We start from the raw sequence: 18,384 nt of genomic DNA, 5'->3' as shown, positions 1-18,384 counted from the left end.
GAGTTATAACTCTTTACAATTTTTTTAGTAAAGATACTTTGGTAATCGATTACAAGGAATTGGTAATCGATTCTAACAGTTTTAAGTTCAAAAATAATTTGAAACGTTGTATCTTTTAAATTCAAATTTTGAACTTCTCTCTTCTGGTAATCGATTACCAGAACACGTTTTTAGCATTTGAATTTGAATCAAGAAGTTTTCTTCTTCTGTTAATCAATTACTTAAACTGGTAATCGATTACCAGATAGATATTACTAGTTTTGCTTTTTGAAAACTTATGAATTTAGAAGCTTTTACTTACCGGTCAAAATTATTTTTGTATAGTCTTTTTGAACACTTTACTTTTTACTTTCTTTTTCAAAAATCTTATTCTTATATTCAAAAAGACTAAAGTTAAGTATTTCTTGAAATCCTTATTTTAATGGCCAAATAAAATTTGCAATTTCTAAAAGTTCCTTTTACATATTAAGCTAAGTTGATAAGACTTATCTAGTTAATTCTTGAGATCTTATTTCTTGATCAACTTGCTTTAACTTGACCTTTTATTTTCTACAATGCTTTGGCATCATCAAAACTTTGTGCATATGTTCTTCCACATTCTCTCCCTTTTTGATGATGACAATTTACTGTAAAGGGAAAGAAAATAAAAATAGTATATTTCGATCACTCCCCTTTAGTAAAAGGATTTGTATTTAAATAGAAATTTGTAGTGATCAAGTTATATTGTTCTAAACATAAAAGCTAATTTTTTATCATTAGAAAACCAAGGAAAAAAAATGGTATTATTAAAAAAAATGGTTGTTTCTTTTAAAAGAAATGGTTGTTTCTTTTCCCTAGTTCTTCTTTTCCATTTCTCTCCCCTTTTGGCAACATCAAAAAGAATAATGCAGCAGACATAGTGAAAGAGATAACAATCAAGAGTAGAAACTGAAGTAAAAACATAAATATTCCAAAACATAAGTATGTAGAGTCAAGCTGAAGTAAAATTGCAAATCCTAGAACACAACCACATAAAAACATGGAAATAAGCAAATTAAAAAAAAAAACCAAAAGTTCAGAATATAATTCAAAGTAACCCTAAGCAAAAGATAAACTAAATGAAACCATCAAAACCTATGTCAACCAGCTACTTGGAAGGTCGGCGAAGAGACTTGACTTCATCCTCAAGACAAGTCATGCGAGTATCTAGGGAATCAAACAGTTCGCTAACAAAGAAACGAAGATCTCTAATCTCATTTATAACATCAGTGAAGAGTGCCGAGGAGGGATCCTGAGGTGGTGGTGAAGGAGTTCGATCATCAAGATCAACATCTTGAAAATCCTGCTTCGGTACCCATGTGTTATCCAGTGTCTTCTTATATCCAAAAGAAGCAACCGCAATAGCCCCAATCTCAAAGGATCGCTTAATTGGAACCCATGCTTCATTATCCAGAGGAACATTAAAATGTTCCAGAATAGTAGTGATAAAATGTAGATAAGGAAGAGGAGCATTTGCCTGCAAGGCCTTATTCATATGATTCCTAATCAAATGAGCCCAGCTAAATTCCTGACCAGTTATTAGAGCCCAAATCAAGATTAAGTCTTCTTTAGTTGCCTGTGCAAGGTTAGTGGTACGAGGAAGCAATACCCGAATAATTATATAGTGCATGATGCGATAATCAAATTTTACGAAACCAGCCAGTAAACGTCCAGACATATCAGCATCATCCACACAAATCATTTTACGGGCATTAGGATGGGAATAATCTTCTTTCCATGCATCAATAATTGTTCCCTCAAACAGTGTTCCTTGATTACTTAATTTTGATAAATCAAAGAAAAGAGACTGATTTATCACTATTGGGATTTTCTTAACCTCACCGTAAATAAGCCCATTTCGGATTTCTAAATTACTATAAAAGACTCTTACTAAGTCAGGATAAACGGGGTTCTTCAGAGACATGAAATCAAGTACTCCAGAATTTTTTAAAATTGTATAACATTCAAACGACTCATCCTCAAAGAAATCAATGTTTAGATATTTGGGATCAACAATATTGCGTTCGGAAAATAACTGGAAGTACCTATCCCATTGTTCATCTGTGGAGAACAGAGTGAGCACGTCCAGAGTAGGGAAAAGGATTTGGTGGAGCAGGAGGGTCATCGGAGGGATCGGTGGCGTGTGTGGGCACGTGCAACTTCTGTTCGCCGCGCGATCGGTGGCGTTGGGTTCGCTGGAGGAAGGCGATCCGGGTAGGGGGGTCGCCGGCCGGAAAGCTGGCGACGGCGGCAGCAGCGAAGAAAAATGCCAAAAAAAGAGGAAAAAAAACAGTCGGAAAGAGACAGGCGAGGTGGGTAGCCAGAAAACGGAATGAGACACGTTTTCCGGGCACCGATGAACAGTGGGTCCACCGGAAAGTCAAGGATAGGCTCTAGATACCATGTTGAGAGTATTGGTGAATGGAGAGAACATATTCCTTGTGTATTGCAAAGCAAAAGATGTGTTTATATACAAAGTAGTGGGCCTAGGCCCATAAGATAAAACTATATCTAACAGATTACAACGGTTTTAAGTTCAAAAATAATTTGAAACGTTGTATCTTTTAAATTCAAATTTTGAACTTCCCTCTTTTGGTAATTGATTACAAGGTCTGGTAATCGATTACCAGAACACATTTTTAGCATTTGAATTTGAATCAAGCAGTTTTCTTCTTCTGGCAATCGATTACTTAAACTGGTAATCGATTACCAGATAGATATTACTAGTTTTGCTTTTTGAAAACTTATGAATTTAGAAGCTTTCACTTACCCATCAAAATTATTTTTGTATAGTCTTTTTGAACACTTTACTTTTTACTTTCTTTTTCAAAAAACTTATTCTTATATTCAAAAAAGACTAAATTTAAGTATTTCTTGAAATCCTTATTTTAATGGCCAAGTAAAATTTGCAATTTCTAAAAGTTCCTTTTACATATTAAGCTAAGTTGACAAGACTTATCTAGTTAATTCTTGAGATCTTGTTTCTTGATCAACTTGCTTTAACTTTACCTTTTATTTTCTACAATACTTTGGCATCATCAAAACTTTGTGCATATGTTCTTCCACAACTACAATTGGGAGTTATCTAATGGTAGGAAACTTCTTTTTGTTTGAGTTGGTAGGAGTGGATTTAATTTTGGCAGTTGCGCGGTTGGTAGGTAATCTTGGGGTAAATTAAGGTGAATTAGAGGACCCTAAGTATGTCATTTATCGATCAAGGCCAGAATGTTGTAATTCAGAGAGATCCTGGTTTTTCTAAGGCAGTGATTACTTTGAAATCACTACAAGAACCAGCTATAGAGGAGGTTGAGTTGATGTCCATGCTGTGGGGTACTACCTTAAAGATGAGCACAGCTTATCACCCGGAATCAGATGGGCAGACAGAAGTACTCAACAGAACCTTAGAAACCTATCTCAAATATGAGTTCAGTTCTTCAACAAATTGGAGCTGTAGGATTTAAATTGCAGCTTCCTGAACAAGCACACATACATCCACCCATATTTTTCAGCTAAAAAGGCTGCAGGCAATCACGAAGTAGAAACAGACCTTCCGGTAGAGTTACAGGGCACCATAGAGAACTACAAACCTAACAAATTTCTTTGTAGTCGCATAGTTACCAAGTATTGCATAGAAACTCCTCAAGTTTTGGTTAATTGGCAAGGAAAACATCCAGAAGAATCTACCTGGGAATACACTTCTGTCATCAGAAATCAATTTCCACGTTTCAACCTTGAGGACAGGGTTGTTTTGAGAGAGGAGGCATTGTTAGGACTACAAGAAAGGGAGAGTTAGTTAGTTATAGTGAGTCAGTGACACAAATAAATAGGAGGACTGAAGAGGAGAGGGGGATGGATATCTTTTCATTTGTAAATTGAGATTTAGCTCTTTGTGAAAGGAGAAATCCTTTTAAGGAACTCAAAACTTGATTTAAAAAGACTCTTAACAATAATATCTGCCACTTGTGGTGAGATAGGAACAAATGGCATACAAATAATTTCATTATCAAGATTTTCCTTAGTGAAATGTCTATCAATCTCAATATGTTTAGTCCTTTCATGTTGCACTAGATTTTGTGCAGTGCTTATTCCTTGCTGTCACAATATAACTTCATGGGTCAGTTGATACAAAACATTGATTCCTCTAGAACTCCCTTCAGCCACATCATCTCACAATTCCTTGTGCCATCTATATTCAGCCACATCATCTATATTCAGCTTCAGATTTTGGTGTGTCCCATTCCCTGGCATGGTATAAATTATAAAACCGTAATGGTAAACTGATTGCAGTTTGATCCTTGCACCCTCTCAATATCATAAATATAATTTTAACACAACGTAGTGGTGATTGATGAATGTATGCTTTGTAATACTTTGAACTTAAAGGTTTTTTTTTTTTAGACTTTGAGGTGTTAAAGAAATATAATCTGCTCTTCACTATGGTACTATCATGATTTCCATTTTTTTAATTTTCTTTTTGATTTGAAAAGCATAATCTACCATAGGAGGCTTATGACATCTTCATGTTTTTTCAACATTCATGCTAAAACCAACAATTAGATTTTAAAAATTGGATTTGACTGAGCAAAATATGAAGCGCTGAGATTGCGAAGCTGTTGACTTCTTTAAATTCCAGGACTTAGAAGTTAGAAGTTACTAATGCAAGCTCCTTTTTGTTCATGCAGAAGACAGGTTTTTTGGATATCAAAACAGATATTACAGTTGGTGATGGAAGATGCTATTGATGATTGGCTCCTAAGTGAGATTCATTGGCTACGCAGAGAGGATACCATTGCTCTAGGGATCCGGTGGATCCAAGATGTAAGGATTGAACCAAATTTCTAAATATTTTTTACTAGGACATTGTTTGCTTGCCAAGAGTTTTTCTATAATGCAAATTAACTCGATCAAACACCTACACACTGTTTCTCAATTTGGTGTGAGATCTAGAGCACTGGATTTTTTAGTGGCTGTGGCTGTTTGTTGATAGATACATTGAGAAGAAAAAATTTGTCTCACTTAGACTCTGTAGAGAAGCCATAGAAATAATCTTGTACTATACAAGTAAAAGGAAAAAGGTTCCTCTTAAAATTCTGATCAGGCTAAAGAAACCAGAACACTGCGTAAGCTGTGTACTGCTAGCTATACCCTATTTACTCACTGAAAGCTCTAAAAACTAATCAAAAGAAACTGCTTCAAGTTGAGAGCTAGCCAAATATTCATCAAACACTTGAAAAGCCTACTTTGAATGTTTAGACATGCAAGATTGGAGAGCTTTTCTGGATTAATTGTCATTGCTTGTTCTTGTTTTTTTAGATTTTGTTTTGTGCTCTTTTCATGTTGACTTCTGTGTTTAAACAGGACATCTTATCTCCCTTATAGTTCTTTATTTCAAAAGATATTCTGATATCATTAAAATAAAAAAGGAAAATTCTGTCAATTTGTCTAACCTATTAGCTTAATATCCTAAATGCATTATTATGTTCACCAGCCTAAAAGAAACATTATAAAATAATTATAAATGGCTTGTGCTAATAAGTCTTGTCAATATAATGTTTGCAGATCCTCTGGCCTGGTGGTAAATTTTTTTTAAGAGTACAGACCCCGCAGGTGTTAATCAGTAGCAGTTTACTTGATCACAAGCCTTTATCAACCATAAGTGAATCTGATGGACCCAGGATTTCAAAATCGCAGTCAGGGTCCTTCGAGCAACAGCTTGAGGCTGCTCGTAGGGCAAGTGATCTGAAGAAACTGCTCTTTGGTTAGTTCTATTTTTCTGTAGAGTCCTATGCAGTGAAATGGGTTAGTGGATATTCTTGTTCTTTTGAAATTTTATTTAAAGTTCTTTCCTGTTTAGATAAAATTCTCCGTAAGTACTTATAAGAGAAGAAAATAGGAAAGAGAAATGAAATTAATTTCTCTATGTTTAAAATTAGTTTATGCACAAGTTTTAAAAAAATGTTTTAGAGAAGCTAATATGACAACTTTTACAAATTAGCTAATGCATGAACTAATTTTAACTTATGAAGGAACTTATTTCATTTCTTTTCCTTATTTTTTCTTCTATAAGTACTTTCCAAGAAGTTTATCAAAATATACACATAAGGTTATTCCATTCAAATTTGACCAATTTGCATGGGTACTGCCAAGGTTTATTTCTTGTAATCACCTCCCATGTGGTTTAGCAAGTTATGTAATCTAGTAGCAATAAATCGTTAGTTTGAGTAGTGGTATTGGACTTAGTTTCCTAAGCAAAACCTCAAATTTGAGTCTTGTAGCTAGAAAAATGTGGTTAGAAGGAGAGATCCCGCAAAAGGTTATCAATCAAATTTCCCAGCAGAAATTAATCATCGGTAAAGCCAGTGGATACATTGCACAAATAATATGGTTATCAAAAAAATATGCAATCTAGTATTAAATAAAGGCATTTAGCAACTTTGATTATGAGTACTCAAAAGGTACCAACTTCTGAAAATTATGGTTCCGTTACAGTTAATTTGAGAGTAACTTCAACGAGTGGGAGTGCATATGAACAAAAATTACTTGATCACCGAATTTACAATTCCAAACAGGAAGGGGTAGTTGGTCGAAGTACAGATGTGTTTATACATTTTACCTTTGATTAACATACTAGGAATATTTTTTCCTAACAAAATCTTGTCAAATGTCTCTTCCTTTAGTTTTATTTTATATTTTTAATATATATTTTTTTAATCTTTGACTTGTTTCTTAAATTTCTTTCATTATTATGGTTTGTCATTTCCTCTTTTGAAAAAAATATGGGATTCCAATCTAATTAATGAAAATTTTTATTTTCGAGAAAGTTAGATGATATCATTTTATTTAAATAGTGGAGTAGTTTCATTGGCCACTAATATAGATTTTATCATTTGAAAATGCAGTTGATGAATTACAACTACTGTTTCTTCAACCTTTAGAATATGTAAAAGGAAAAATGTTATGATGGATCATTACTAATTAGTTGAAATTCATGATCTAGTGCATTACTATTGCTCTAGAAACCTGTTGGAAGAGTGGTTTTCTTTTGAACTTAATGGCTTTGTTGCTGAATAACATGTTTGCATGTTGTGGTATTTTCTTGCTGTTTGTATGGTCTTTATAACCTTGTGAACTTTGAAGTAAATAGTATTTACATTCCTAGAGTTTCACATATAAACTTGCCTCCATTTTTGTCAGATGGAGCTCCAGCAGCCTTAGTTGGTTTAATTGGTCAGAAGCAGTATAAACGTTGTGCCAGCGATATATATTACTTTAGTCAGGTTAAAGTTCTTTCCCATTGATGTATTCACTTGGTAACTGTTGACCCTTTTTTCTGTTTATCTTAGTTTTTGTTTTGTCTACTTGCCCAATTTAGGATTTGTTTGGATAAACTTCTCTAGTAACACTTTCAAGAGAAAAATATATAGGAAGAGAAATGAAAATGAGCTTCTCTATAAACTAAAACTAATTTATGTACAAGTTAAAAATAAAATTTTGGAAAAACAAATAGGAGAAAATTAGGATATGCATAAAGTTAATTTTAACTTATGAAAAAACTCATCTCATTTTTCATTCCTATTTGTCTCTTTTTGGAGAAGTTTAACTGAACAAGCTCTTACTTTCCTTCTAAACTAACAATTAACATATTTCATTGTAGTCTTCTATATGTGTGAAGCAACTTGCTTATGCAATCCTTGAACTTTTACTTATATCCGTCTTCCCTGAGTTGCGTAATGTTGTCATCAGTGTTCATGAGAATATGCACGCTCACCAACCTGTATAGAGTTTCTCAATTACAAGTTGTATTCATGAGATTGGGAAGACACTGTATTTTGTTGTATGGTGTCCAATGTCATGGTTTTCCTAGCTAGTAGTCATTTTATAAGCAAGAACAAAAGTTCCAATTGATGGGGGGTTTTTTTCCACTAGGGAATTGTTTTGTAAACACAGATTGTGTACAGAAGCATTCATTTTTGTAGACTCATTATGCTTTATCAGTGCATTACCATTTACCATTATTTTGTATGGTGGCAGACTAATGAAACTTATCGGTGAAAGATCAGATAATGGTTTTTGTCTTTGTTACAAGAGAAAAAGACACAAAATAGTTATAATAAATTAATAACACCACCGCTACTTGTATTAGTTTCATTAATTTTATGATATTACTATGTTACTGAATAAAATTCTTTAAATTGTTCACCATTTTTATCCATGGTAACTCGTTCTTCAATCTTTTCTTTGTAATTTTTCTAATTTCTTCAAACTTGTTCTACAAACTGATCTTACACTTCGCCTCTTAAAGCATCCAAGTTTTCCATCTATCACTGCTCCAACATTGTTTCACCTCGTAACATATTATCTGTTAATTTTTTTTTTTAAGGATGAATTACATTTTGTATTCTAGAACTTTCACCTTCTCCTGAATTTTTTTTTTAAATGATTTTCTTGCAGATTTTTCTCTAAATTTTAACCTTTTGCCATTCATTCGCTCAGTTACAAAAGAACTACCGACTTGGTCTTTTGTGGGAAAACTTAATGGCGTGGTATTTTACGATTAATTTCTTAAATAGATGTGGCTTTACTTTTGAAAATATTAAAATGATCATAAAAGGTAAGTTAAGGACAGCAAGTAGTGATTGGTAAAACATAAGAATTTAAAAAAATGGAAAATTTTAAATCCTCCGAATTGAGAGAATAGACTTTATAATAAGGTAAAAAAAATTATGGCAATAATAGAAAATTTTGAAAATATGAATAAAAAAATTGCTAAAAATATAATATCATTTTTAGATATAGTGAATAAAATTGCAGATTTTACTTGTAATAATGTTAATAAAGAATTAAAAAGAAATTAATAATATAAAGCAAACATTAGAAAATAATAGTTAAGAGAACAGCACAAACTAAAATAATAAAATAAACAAAATACACGAAGTTTTAAAACAATTAGAAGAAGTTTTAAAAAAATCAAAAAGATAACCGATGCATTACTAAAATGGAATAGAAGAAATAATTATATATTATAAAATGAAAATCATACACAAGTTTAACAAGACTTAACTCATAATGGAGGGGTTAAGGGAAGATTTTATGAAGGATATTAAAATTCTACGGATACTGAAGAAATTTAACAATTACTTAAACAATTAAAAATTATAGAAAAAGAAAATAAACAAATTCAAGAAGTAAAAATATATAAAATAATAATAAAGAAGAAAATGAGGAAGTAATTCTAAATTATTATACTTTTGAATATGAAAATGAAGAAGTTCAAGTAAAATTTGAAGTAGGAGAATCAAGTAATCCTAATAAAAGAAAATGGGATAAATATTATTATGATAATGGTGCATGGGATAAATATGAAGAGAAAACTTTATATAATAAAGGATATGCTAGAAAAGAAGGAAAATGGCAAAAAAAATCCTGAAGAATTTAAACAAGATACCAAGAAATAAAACGAAATAATATACTAAATTTAGACTGTGTCAATAATAAAGAAGAAATATTAACACAATAAACTAATGAAATAACTTTGTTCATAACAACCGGTGAAAAATTAATGGTGTGCTTGATGAGAAATTTTATAAATTTAAAGAATTTAAAATTTTTAATATTTGAATTATTTTGATTTTAATTTTTATCATTTTTAAAATATTTTATTTGGATAAGTCAATTTAAATTTTAAATTGTTAGTTTGGATATGGTAATTTGATTCCACCATGGTAAAATTGATTTTAAATATATATTTATATGTTGAGATTTTTAAATTAAATTTTATAAAAATAAAGATTAGTCAATTTTTAAGTATTTAATAATTTTAAAAATTAATATTAGATAATATTTTATAATTTTAAAAATATTTTTGAATATTCAATAATTAAAAACATGAAGTGATAAGAGATAAGATAGAATATATAAGTGAAATAAGAACAAAAAAAATATATGACGAATTTCAAATTCTTACTTTTTTTGGGAGAATTTGAAATTTTCCTATTTCAAGAAATTTTACAAATGCTTGGATTTCAAATTCTTTGTAAATTCTCCATCCAAACAAAGTATTTCACCTCAAAAAATTTGAAATTCTTCAAACAAATAAATTACTCCATTTAAATTTCTCATCTAAACACACTCTAATGGTGTGTTTGGATGAGGAACTTTACCAATTTAAGAAATTTTAAATTCTTGGTATTTGAATTACTTTGATTTCAATTTCTATCATTCTTAAAATATTTTTTTTGGATAAGTCAATTCAAATTTCTCAAATTTTAAATTTTAGGTTAGATATGATAATTTGATTCCACCGTGATAAAATTGATTTATTTATATGTTGAGATTTTTAAATTAAATTTTATAAAATAAATATTAGATAATTTTTAAATATTTAATATTAGATCATATTTAATAATTTTAAAAATATTTTTGAATATTCAATTATTAAAAAATATGAAGAGATAAGATAAAATATATAAGTGAAATAAGAAGGAAAAAAATATGAGTCAAATTCTTACTTTTTTGGGAGAATTTAAAATTCTACTATTTCAAGAAATTTTACAACTTGAATTTCAAATTTCTTATAAATTCTTTATTCAAACAAGATATTTCACCTCAAAGAATTTGAAATTCTTAAAACAAATGAATTATTTCATTTAAATTTCTTATTCAAACACATTAAAATCTTGTTAAAATATTTATCATCAATAGAAAATGAACAATGGTATAACATAGAAAGAATGGTAAATACTCTCCAAGATTTAGTAAAAACTATAGCAAACGTAATACATCAAGAATTTATTGAGTATGATATGTTTGAACATAAAGAAAAAGTAAATGAATTTTTACATGAAAAAGTAAATATTAGTGGAAAAAACACTTTTAAAATCGGTCATTTTTTACTTTTAAAATCGGTTCTCTGACCGATTTTAAAAGAGCCGATTTTAAAAAGTGGCACTTTTAACATCAATCATGCATCAACTGATTTTAAAAGTAAGACTTTTAACATCGGTTATGCATAAACCGGTTTTAAAAGTTACACTTTTAAATTGGCACAAGTCGTTCCAGTTTTCTCAAAAGGCCTAAAACTGTAGTCTGGAACGGTCTGTACTGCAATTAGAACGACCCGTTCTAGTTGCAGTACGACCCGTACTACAGTCAAAATGGGTCGTTCTGATTGCAACGCGGGCTGTTTTCCAATCAGAACGGCGCGTTCTGATTGCATAACGGGCCGTTCTGATTGGAGAACGGCCCGTTCTGACTGTAGAATGGACCGTTTCAGATTTGAAAATTACAGAAATGCAAGACATGAGAAAAAAATTAGATATTACATTGATATAGTCTTTCAAAGAAAATGAGAAGTTAGGGACTTTAGATGTGAGTGCGAGAGAGAGTAAAGAAAAAAATGAAGGAAATGATTAAAGAGAATAGAGGGAAAGATCAAAGAGAATAGAGGGAAAAATAATAAATATAGGCATTGACATTTTTAAAATCGGTTATTTAAGAACCGATTTTAAAAGTAGCACTTTTAAAATCGGCTTTAAAATCAGTTCTTAATGAGCCGATTTTAAAAGTAACACTTTTAAAAGCTACTTTTAACATCGGCTCCTTAAGAACCGATGTTAAAAGTTACATCAGAGACCTTTTATAATCGATTAAAAGATAGCCGATTTAAAAAGTAATGTCATTATTTACAAAATTGTCACCGCGTCACTTTTAACATTGGTTGCTTAAGAGCTAATTTTAAAACCCCAATTTTAAAAGTGATTTTTGTACTAATGAAAATTACTTTTAAATAAAATTCAAATATGTGATGTGTGTGAAATAAATAATTTCATTTGTGAATATCAAAAATACTATTATCAACTTAATAATCAAACTAAAGAAATTTATAAAGAATTCTTTATTGATAAGTTATCATATCCATTAAATATTGGAATTAGAAAATTTTGGAAAGAATAACCCATGAAAACTGCTGATACATTAGGAGGGATGATTCAAATTACTTTATTCTACTTTAAAAGAACCATGTCTAAAGAGAGAAAAAAATTAGAGAATTAAATAGAGGAACTAATGTAATTTGTTGTAAAATACCATAATTAAAAATCTCAAAAAAATGTAGTTGTACAAAAAATACATTAGAGTAAAAAGAAATTTCCAAAGAAGAAAATCTAGACTAAGAAAAGTTTACCCAAGAAAGAAAAAGCTTATAAAAATACAAGAAAGAAATATTTTCAGAATAAAAAACAAACCCCTAAGAAATATTGTCCAAATGGAAAGAAAAAATGTGTTTGATGGATTTGTAATGAAGAAGGGCATTATGGAAATGAATGTCCTAAAATTAATGATAATAAAGAAAAAATATAAATAATAGAACAAGATACAAGAATTTATAACTTTGAACCTCTAGAAGAAGAATTAAGTGATTTAGAAAATAGTATGTACGAATATTCTACCGAAGAATTATCTATAGAAGAAATAGAACCCGAATATTACTTATATAAGAGTAAAAATAGATATAAAAGAAACCGAAGCATATGTAGCTATAGGAGCAAGTATTTGTATTGAGCAAAAGCACTTCTTGAAAAATGAGAAAAACTAGAAAAAAACCATTAAAGAATACAAGTAACTGATAGATCTATACATCCACTATATTGGGCACCAAAAAGAATTATTACAATTGAAATATGTTCAAAATTATTTCTTATTCCATCAATATATCAACAACAAACAGGAATAGATATGATGATAGGAAATAACTTTCTTAGATTATATTCCTTTTTTGTCAATACTTAGAATATATTATATTGAGAATTCCTTATTTATATAAAAAGTATAAAAGAAAAATTTGTAAAATACCTATTTTACATTACTTAGATTGTAAATACTCGATAAAATCATCAGAGTTTACCAATACTAAGCGTGGTGAGGTAGTATTGGCAATATGTAAAAAAAAAAAATAGACAAAAACTAATGAACTTAAAAATAGGAAGAACTATACCAACACATATAGAGGAACTATTAGGTAAAGTTTGTAGTGAAGATCCATTAGATTAAAAAATTAATAATAAAAATATTAAATTAATAAAACTATAATTAAAGAACCCTATAAAGGAAATAAAATGTAAAGCAATGATTTAAACAAAACAAGATAGAGAAGAATTTGCTAAAGATATTGAGCAAATGACTAATAAAGGGATAATAAGGCTATCAAAAGGCAAGCATTCTTCACTAGTTTTTTTTTATGTAGAAAATCATAATGAAATAAAAAGAGAAAAAAGAAGAATGGTAATAAATTATAAACAAATGAATGATGCAATGGAAGGAGATGCATATTATCTTCTGAATAAGGATTTTATTCTTAAAAGATTTGAAATATGAATTGGTTTAGTATTTTTGAGTGCAAATCAGCTTTTTACCAAATAAGGTTAAAAGAAAAGCCTAAAGCACTAACAACATTTAATTGTCCTTAAGGACAATATGAATGGAGTGTATTGCCTATGGGACTAAAACAATTACCAAGAATAATGGATTCAATACTAAAAGATTTAAAGATTTTTGTCTTGTTTATATAGATTATATATTAGTATATACTGATAAAGATTTAAAAGATCATTTTGAAAAGATTGAATTAGTTTTAAAAGAATGTTTAAATAATGGAAGGTTGTTTTTGTTGGGATAAATTTCTTAAGCCAAATAAAAAAATTTCATTAATCAATATTAAGAACCGTTATTTCAGATTACAGAGTTAAGATTAGTAACACATACCTGTATCCATTGACGTTGATCAAAAGTTGCAGCGGAATAGTCTTTTGACGCAATGATCTTCCTTAGCCAAATCACTGGATTGCTTAACGGGACTTGATGTTACTCTTCTGATAGAGAGACAAAGAGACGTGTGTTTTTAATTTGACATATTGGGAACCATGACCGTTGTGATACCCTCTATCCCGCATATCATAAGACATAAATAATAAAGTTTGAATAACACAATCTTTCATTATTGAAATACCAAATGTGTTTAGATAGAGAGTACCACATCCATGACTTAAACAAATAACTTAATCAGCGGAAATTACAAAGAAATAATGCTAAGGGTTCCAAAATAATTTAATAAGAACAACATCCTATTCTATTCCTATCTACGCCCCGATGTCACATGTCCTATCAGAACAAAGCCCAACATAGAAGCCTAAGCTTCATCACCAACATCCTCAGCCTCATGCTGATGATCACCTGTATAACAATCAAAGGAAAACAACACAAAAGAAAAGGGAGTGAGAAACATCTCACTCTGGCTCATAGTGTAGGAATACACACCGGATAGTCAAACACAAACAAGACATGTATATGTACATAGCATAGATAGATTAACAACAATATCACATTCCACTCATCAAAGGCATAAAAATCACTTTAACATATAACATTAAAATGCACATGTAATGGACACGGACTACATATTATCATGCATGTGACACCAGTAACACATATCACATGGCGTATTGTTGCTAGCAATACACGAGAGTAGTCTAGGAGTACATGCCGGTCACACCCTCTGCGCACTCTCACTAGAAGGACATACTACCAGGGTCTAGTCGGGATAGCTAAGTCGCGCAAGATACATTCCATGCACACAATGGGCGAGACTGGGACTTACAAACTGAGCTATCCCTAAGGAATAATCCCCAAGCTTTTACATAAGGGGGTCTTCCCTAGCGGTATATTTCATATCGTACCCTTAAAACATTTATGCAAATGATGCATATAAATCAAGACTCTATGCATTCTCATATAACATTATCATGGCTCATTATCATATCACATCGTCATGTCTCATTACCATATCACATCATCATGTCTCATTATCATATAACATCGTTGTGTCTTATTATCATATAACATCGTTATGTCTCATTATCATATAACATTATATCTCATGTCTCATTATCATATAACATCATATCTCATCATATTCACATAGTCTCTACAAAGCACTTTAATTCATATCAAAACTTGTCTATTTGTGAAATTAAACACATATTCGTACATCTCATCCAACAAGGAACACAACATAGGGTTCTCTTAGGAACCCACAAAGCACTCTAATTCATACAATAAACATTTACATAGGAACCCATAGGGATCTCAAATCATACAGTTTTTTACATCTAATAAGAGTAATAGATGAAATAGATACAATTGGGAAAAACCCCTCATACATGAGCATACAACAAACATAGGATTGGGGGCCAATCCCACTACCCAACATACATTCCCACACCCAAAGTGAGGTTTCTCACTCCCCCCTTACCTGGATAAGGAGAAGACAAAGCTAGAGCGAAATCTGGTTGATCTCCTTCTCTTGGTTCTCCTTGGTCTTCAGAGAGTGTGTCCAGAAGTAGTGTCAAAATCTGCTATTTATAGATGTCAGGGATGGCCAGAACGGCCCGTTCTAGACTCATTCTTCATGTGTAAAATTCACATCTAGAATGACCTGTTCTGAAACTAGAACGGCCCCTTATGGGGTTGCATTTTAACACATAACAATCATGTTTGGAACAGCCCATTCTTAAACCAGAATGAACCGTTCCCAACTAGGGTTATAGGCCTTGTTAGTAGTTTAGAACGGCTCGTTCTAGTTTGGGAACGACCCGTTCTAGGCTAACCAAAATTGGTCTTTTCGTAGTTTAGAATTGCCCGTTCAAGATTGGGAACGAACCATTTTGGGCTACTAAAAATTCAAAATATTGGGCTTTGAGTCCTCATATAATTTGTGAAAATTGGGGTGTTACAATTCTCCCCTCCTTTTTGAAATTTCGTCCCCGAAATTTACTTGCTAAGAATAACATCGGTACTCTCGCATCTAACTCTTGAATTCCTAGGTCGCACTCCCCTCGGTTGCCTATTAGAAAATATACTAGTAGGAAAATTCATGTAACCTCACTACCTCATTAATGTACAACTCTATCAATCTCTCCAAGGAATATCTAATATTAATAAGGATAAAACAAACAAATTTGGTGCGTCTATCCACTATAACCCAAAAAGAATCAAATTTCTTAAGCATCTTTAAGCAAACCTACAACCAAGGTCTATCTACACACCATCTCACTTCCAAAATGGGACGTTTAAAGGCTGTAAAAAATCCTAAAGACTTCTAGTGTTCTACCTTAGACTTCTGGCATACTACACACGAGTACACAAATTCCTCTACTCCTCTCTTCACCTTAGGCCACCACACTTCCGCTGCACCACTCTTATACATCTTTGTAGCTCCTAAATGAATGCTAAGAGTACTCTTATGTCCTTCCTCTAAGATCATCTTCCTAAATTTAGGATTACTAAGCACCCGAATTTTATTCTTGAATTTCAAAACAACATCAACTCCTACTCGAAAAGGGTTATCTATACTCCTACTAAACTTCTCCACTTGGTTCATCAAGAAAGGATCTAACTCCTAGTCTTCTCTAATCTCCTCAATCAAATCCAACCCTTACATTAGAAAAACTGATAGATGAATGATCATCCTACTCAAGGCATCTGTCACAATATTAGCTTTACTTCTATGACCCTCTCCAAAGATCAAACACCTAAGCATAAGTTCACTAGGTACACATACTCGGTCTCAAAGTCTTACTACTCCATCTATACCTAAGGCAAATTCTTATCCATTACCTTGTCCTATAGCCTCATATCTTGTCACCAAAATGAATTAACTAATTATGCTTCTCCAATTCTCCTTCGATAATCCACTAATTACTCGAGTCATGCCTAGTCTCGTACCACTAGGAGTAATCTCACAAGTCAAACTTAAATCCCTAAATTGAGCCAAAAGATCCATCTTTCTAATCATAAGGGAAGATAACTGTGGAGATTTCCTACTCAAAGCATCGGTCACTACATTGGCTTTGCCTAAATGACAACTAAGATCAAAATCATAGTCCTTAAGAAATTTTAACCATCTCCTTTGTCTCATATTCAACTCCTTATGATCAAAAGATACTTAAGGTTCAATTCTCACTAAATACCTCAAGCTTAGAATCATACCAATAATGTCTCCAAAATCTTGAGTGTAAATATTACAATCTCTAACTCAAGGTCATGGGTAAGGTAATTCCTCTCATGAATTTTCCATTTCCTAGAAACATAAGCTACTACCTTTCTTTCTTGCATCAACAATCCACCCAAACTCATCTTTGAAGCATAACTATATACCACATAAGACTTATTAGAATCCGGTAATATTAATACTAGTCAATCTTTCCTTAAGAGTTTGGAATGGTCATGTTTAGAACGGCCTGTTCCCAACTAGGGTTATAAGCTTTTTTAGTAGTTTGGAGCGGCTCGTTCCAGTTTGAGAACGACCCATTCTAGGCTACCAAAAATAGGTCTTTTTAGTAGTTTGGAACAGCCCGTTCCAGTTTGGGAACGACCCGTTCTAGGCTACTAAAATTCAAAATATTGGGCTTTGAGTCCTCATATAATTTGTGAAAATCGAGGTGTTACAACCGTCTTTACAGTTTTAAACCTGTTAGGGTTCCCATTAACCCTAACGGGCCAAATCTGGTTTCCACTTATTTGGGCTCATATCAGTTTTTCCTGTTGACATTCTAAAGACTCATTAAAATTAGATCACTTTTATTGAGCCCAACTAAATGTAAATAACTAATATAAATACTACAAATAATATATGTAGCCCACAATAATTATTAGAAATAAAATTTCTAACAATCTCCCACTTGGGCTTCATATTAATTTAAGTATTCATATCACAAAATTCTTTAGGCGCGCAACCGTATGCTATTTACTTTTTGACTCCCCTTAAACAATCTAGTCCATCTCACACAACAACACGGAACCACTGTAGCTTTCATCATTATCTAATGTGACTAAACCACAATGATCACCATAATTGTATGCACTCAATAACATAGATCAAATATGGATAAGTGCAATGGAAATTACATGCAACGTGATCTCAGACATGTCTATTTCCAACTGGTCTAAACTTTATTCTTTATAGAGATCCATTCAAAATGCAACATTTATATTGCACAAAACAAGCTCAGAATAACATTATCAACTTTATTTCTGTAAAAAATCCAAATAATACAAATATATGGAAAAATTAAAATAAAGAAGAAACAAAACATAAATGCGAGTCCCACTAAACTAAGGTACTATAAGGAATTACACCCATATGAGCAATGTGCTCATGAAAGACTTTAGGCACCAAACCCTTAGCAAGTGGATCAGTTAGCATAAAATTAGTCCTTATATGTTCTATAGAAATTTGTTTATTCTAAACTCTTTCCTTAACAACCAGAAAATTAATTTATATCAATGAATTTTGACTTGGTTGTACTCCTATTG

The 18,384-nt window shown here is 31.4% G+C and overlaps 1 protein-coding gene across 2 annotated transcripts in view; it reads left to right on the top strand.

Annotated features, from left to right (window-relative positions):
- The window catches only part of LOC109808497 (uncharacterized), a 31,343-nt gene extending 23,310 nt beyond the window's left edge, over positions 1 to 8,033 (top strand). For both annotated transcript variants that reach the window (XM_020371523.3, XM_020371524.3), the window contains 4 exons: positions 4,701 to 4,836; positions 5,578 to 5,776; positions 7,213 to 7,295; positions 7,673 to 8,033. In XM_020371523.3, the coding sequence (XP_020227112.1) occupies positions 4,701 to 4,836; positions 5,578 to 5,776; positions 7,213 to 7,295; positions 7,673 to 7,798 (544 nt within the window). In that variant the 3' untranslated portion in view covers positions 7,799 to 8,033. The remainder of the gene's footprint in view (positions 1 to 4,700; positions 4,837 to 5,577; positions 5,777 to 7,212; positions 7,296 to 7,672) is intronic.
- The last annotated feature ends 10,351 nt before the right edge of the window (positions 8,034 to 18,384 follow it).

Source organism: Cajanus cajan, chromosome 11 (assembly GCF_000230855.2).
Source record: "Cajanus cajan strain Asha chromosome 11, NIPB_CcT2T_4, whole genome shotgun sequence".
Taxonomy (NCBI): Eukaryota; Viridiplantae; Streptophyta; class Magnoliopsida; order Fabales; family Fabaceae; genus Cajanus; species Cajanus cajan.
This window is presented reverse-complemented; position numbering and strand designations above follow the sequence as displayed.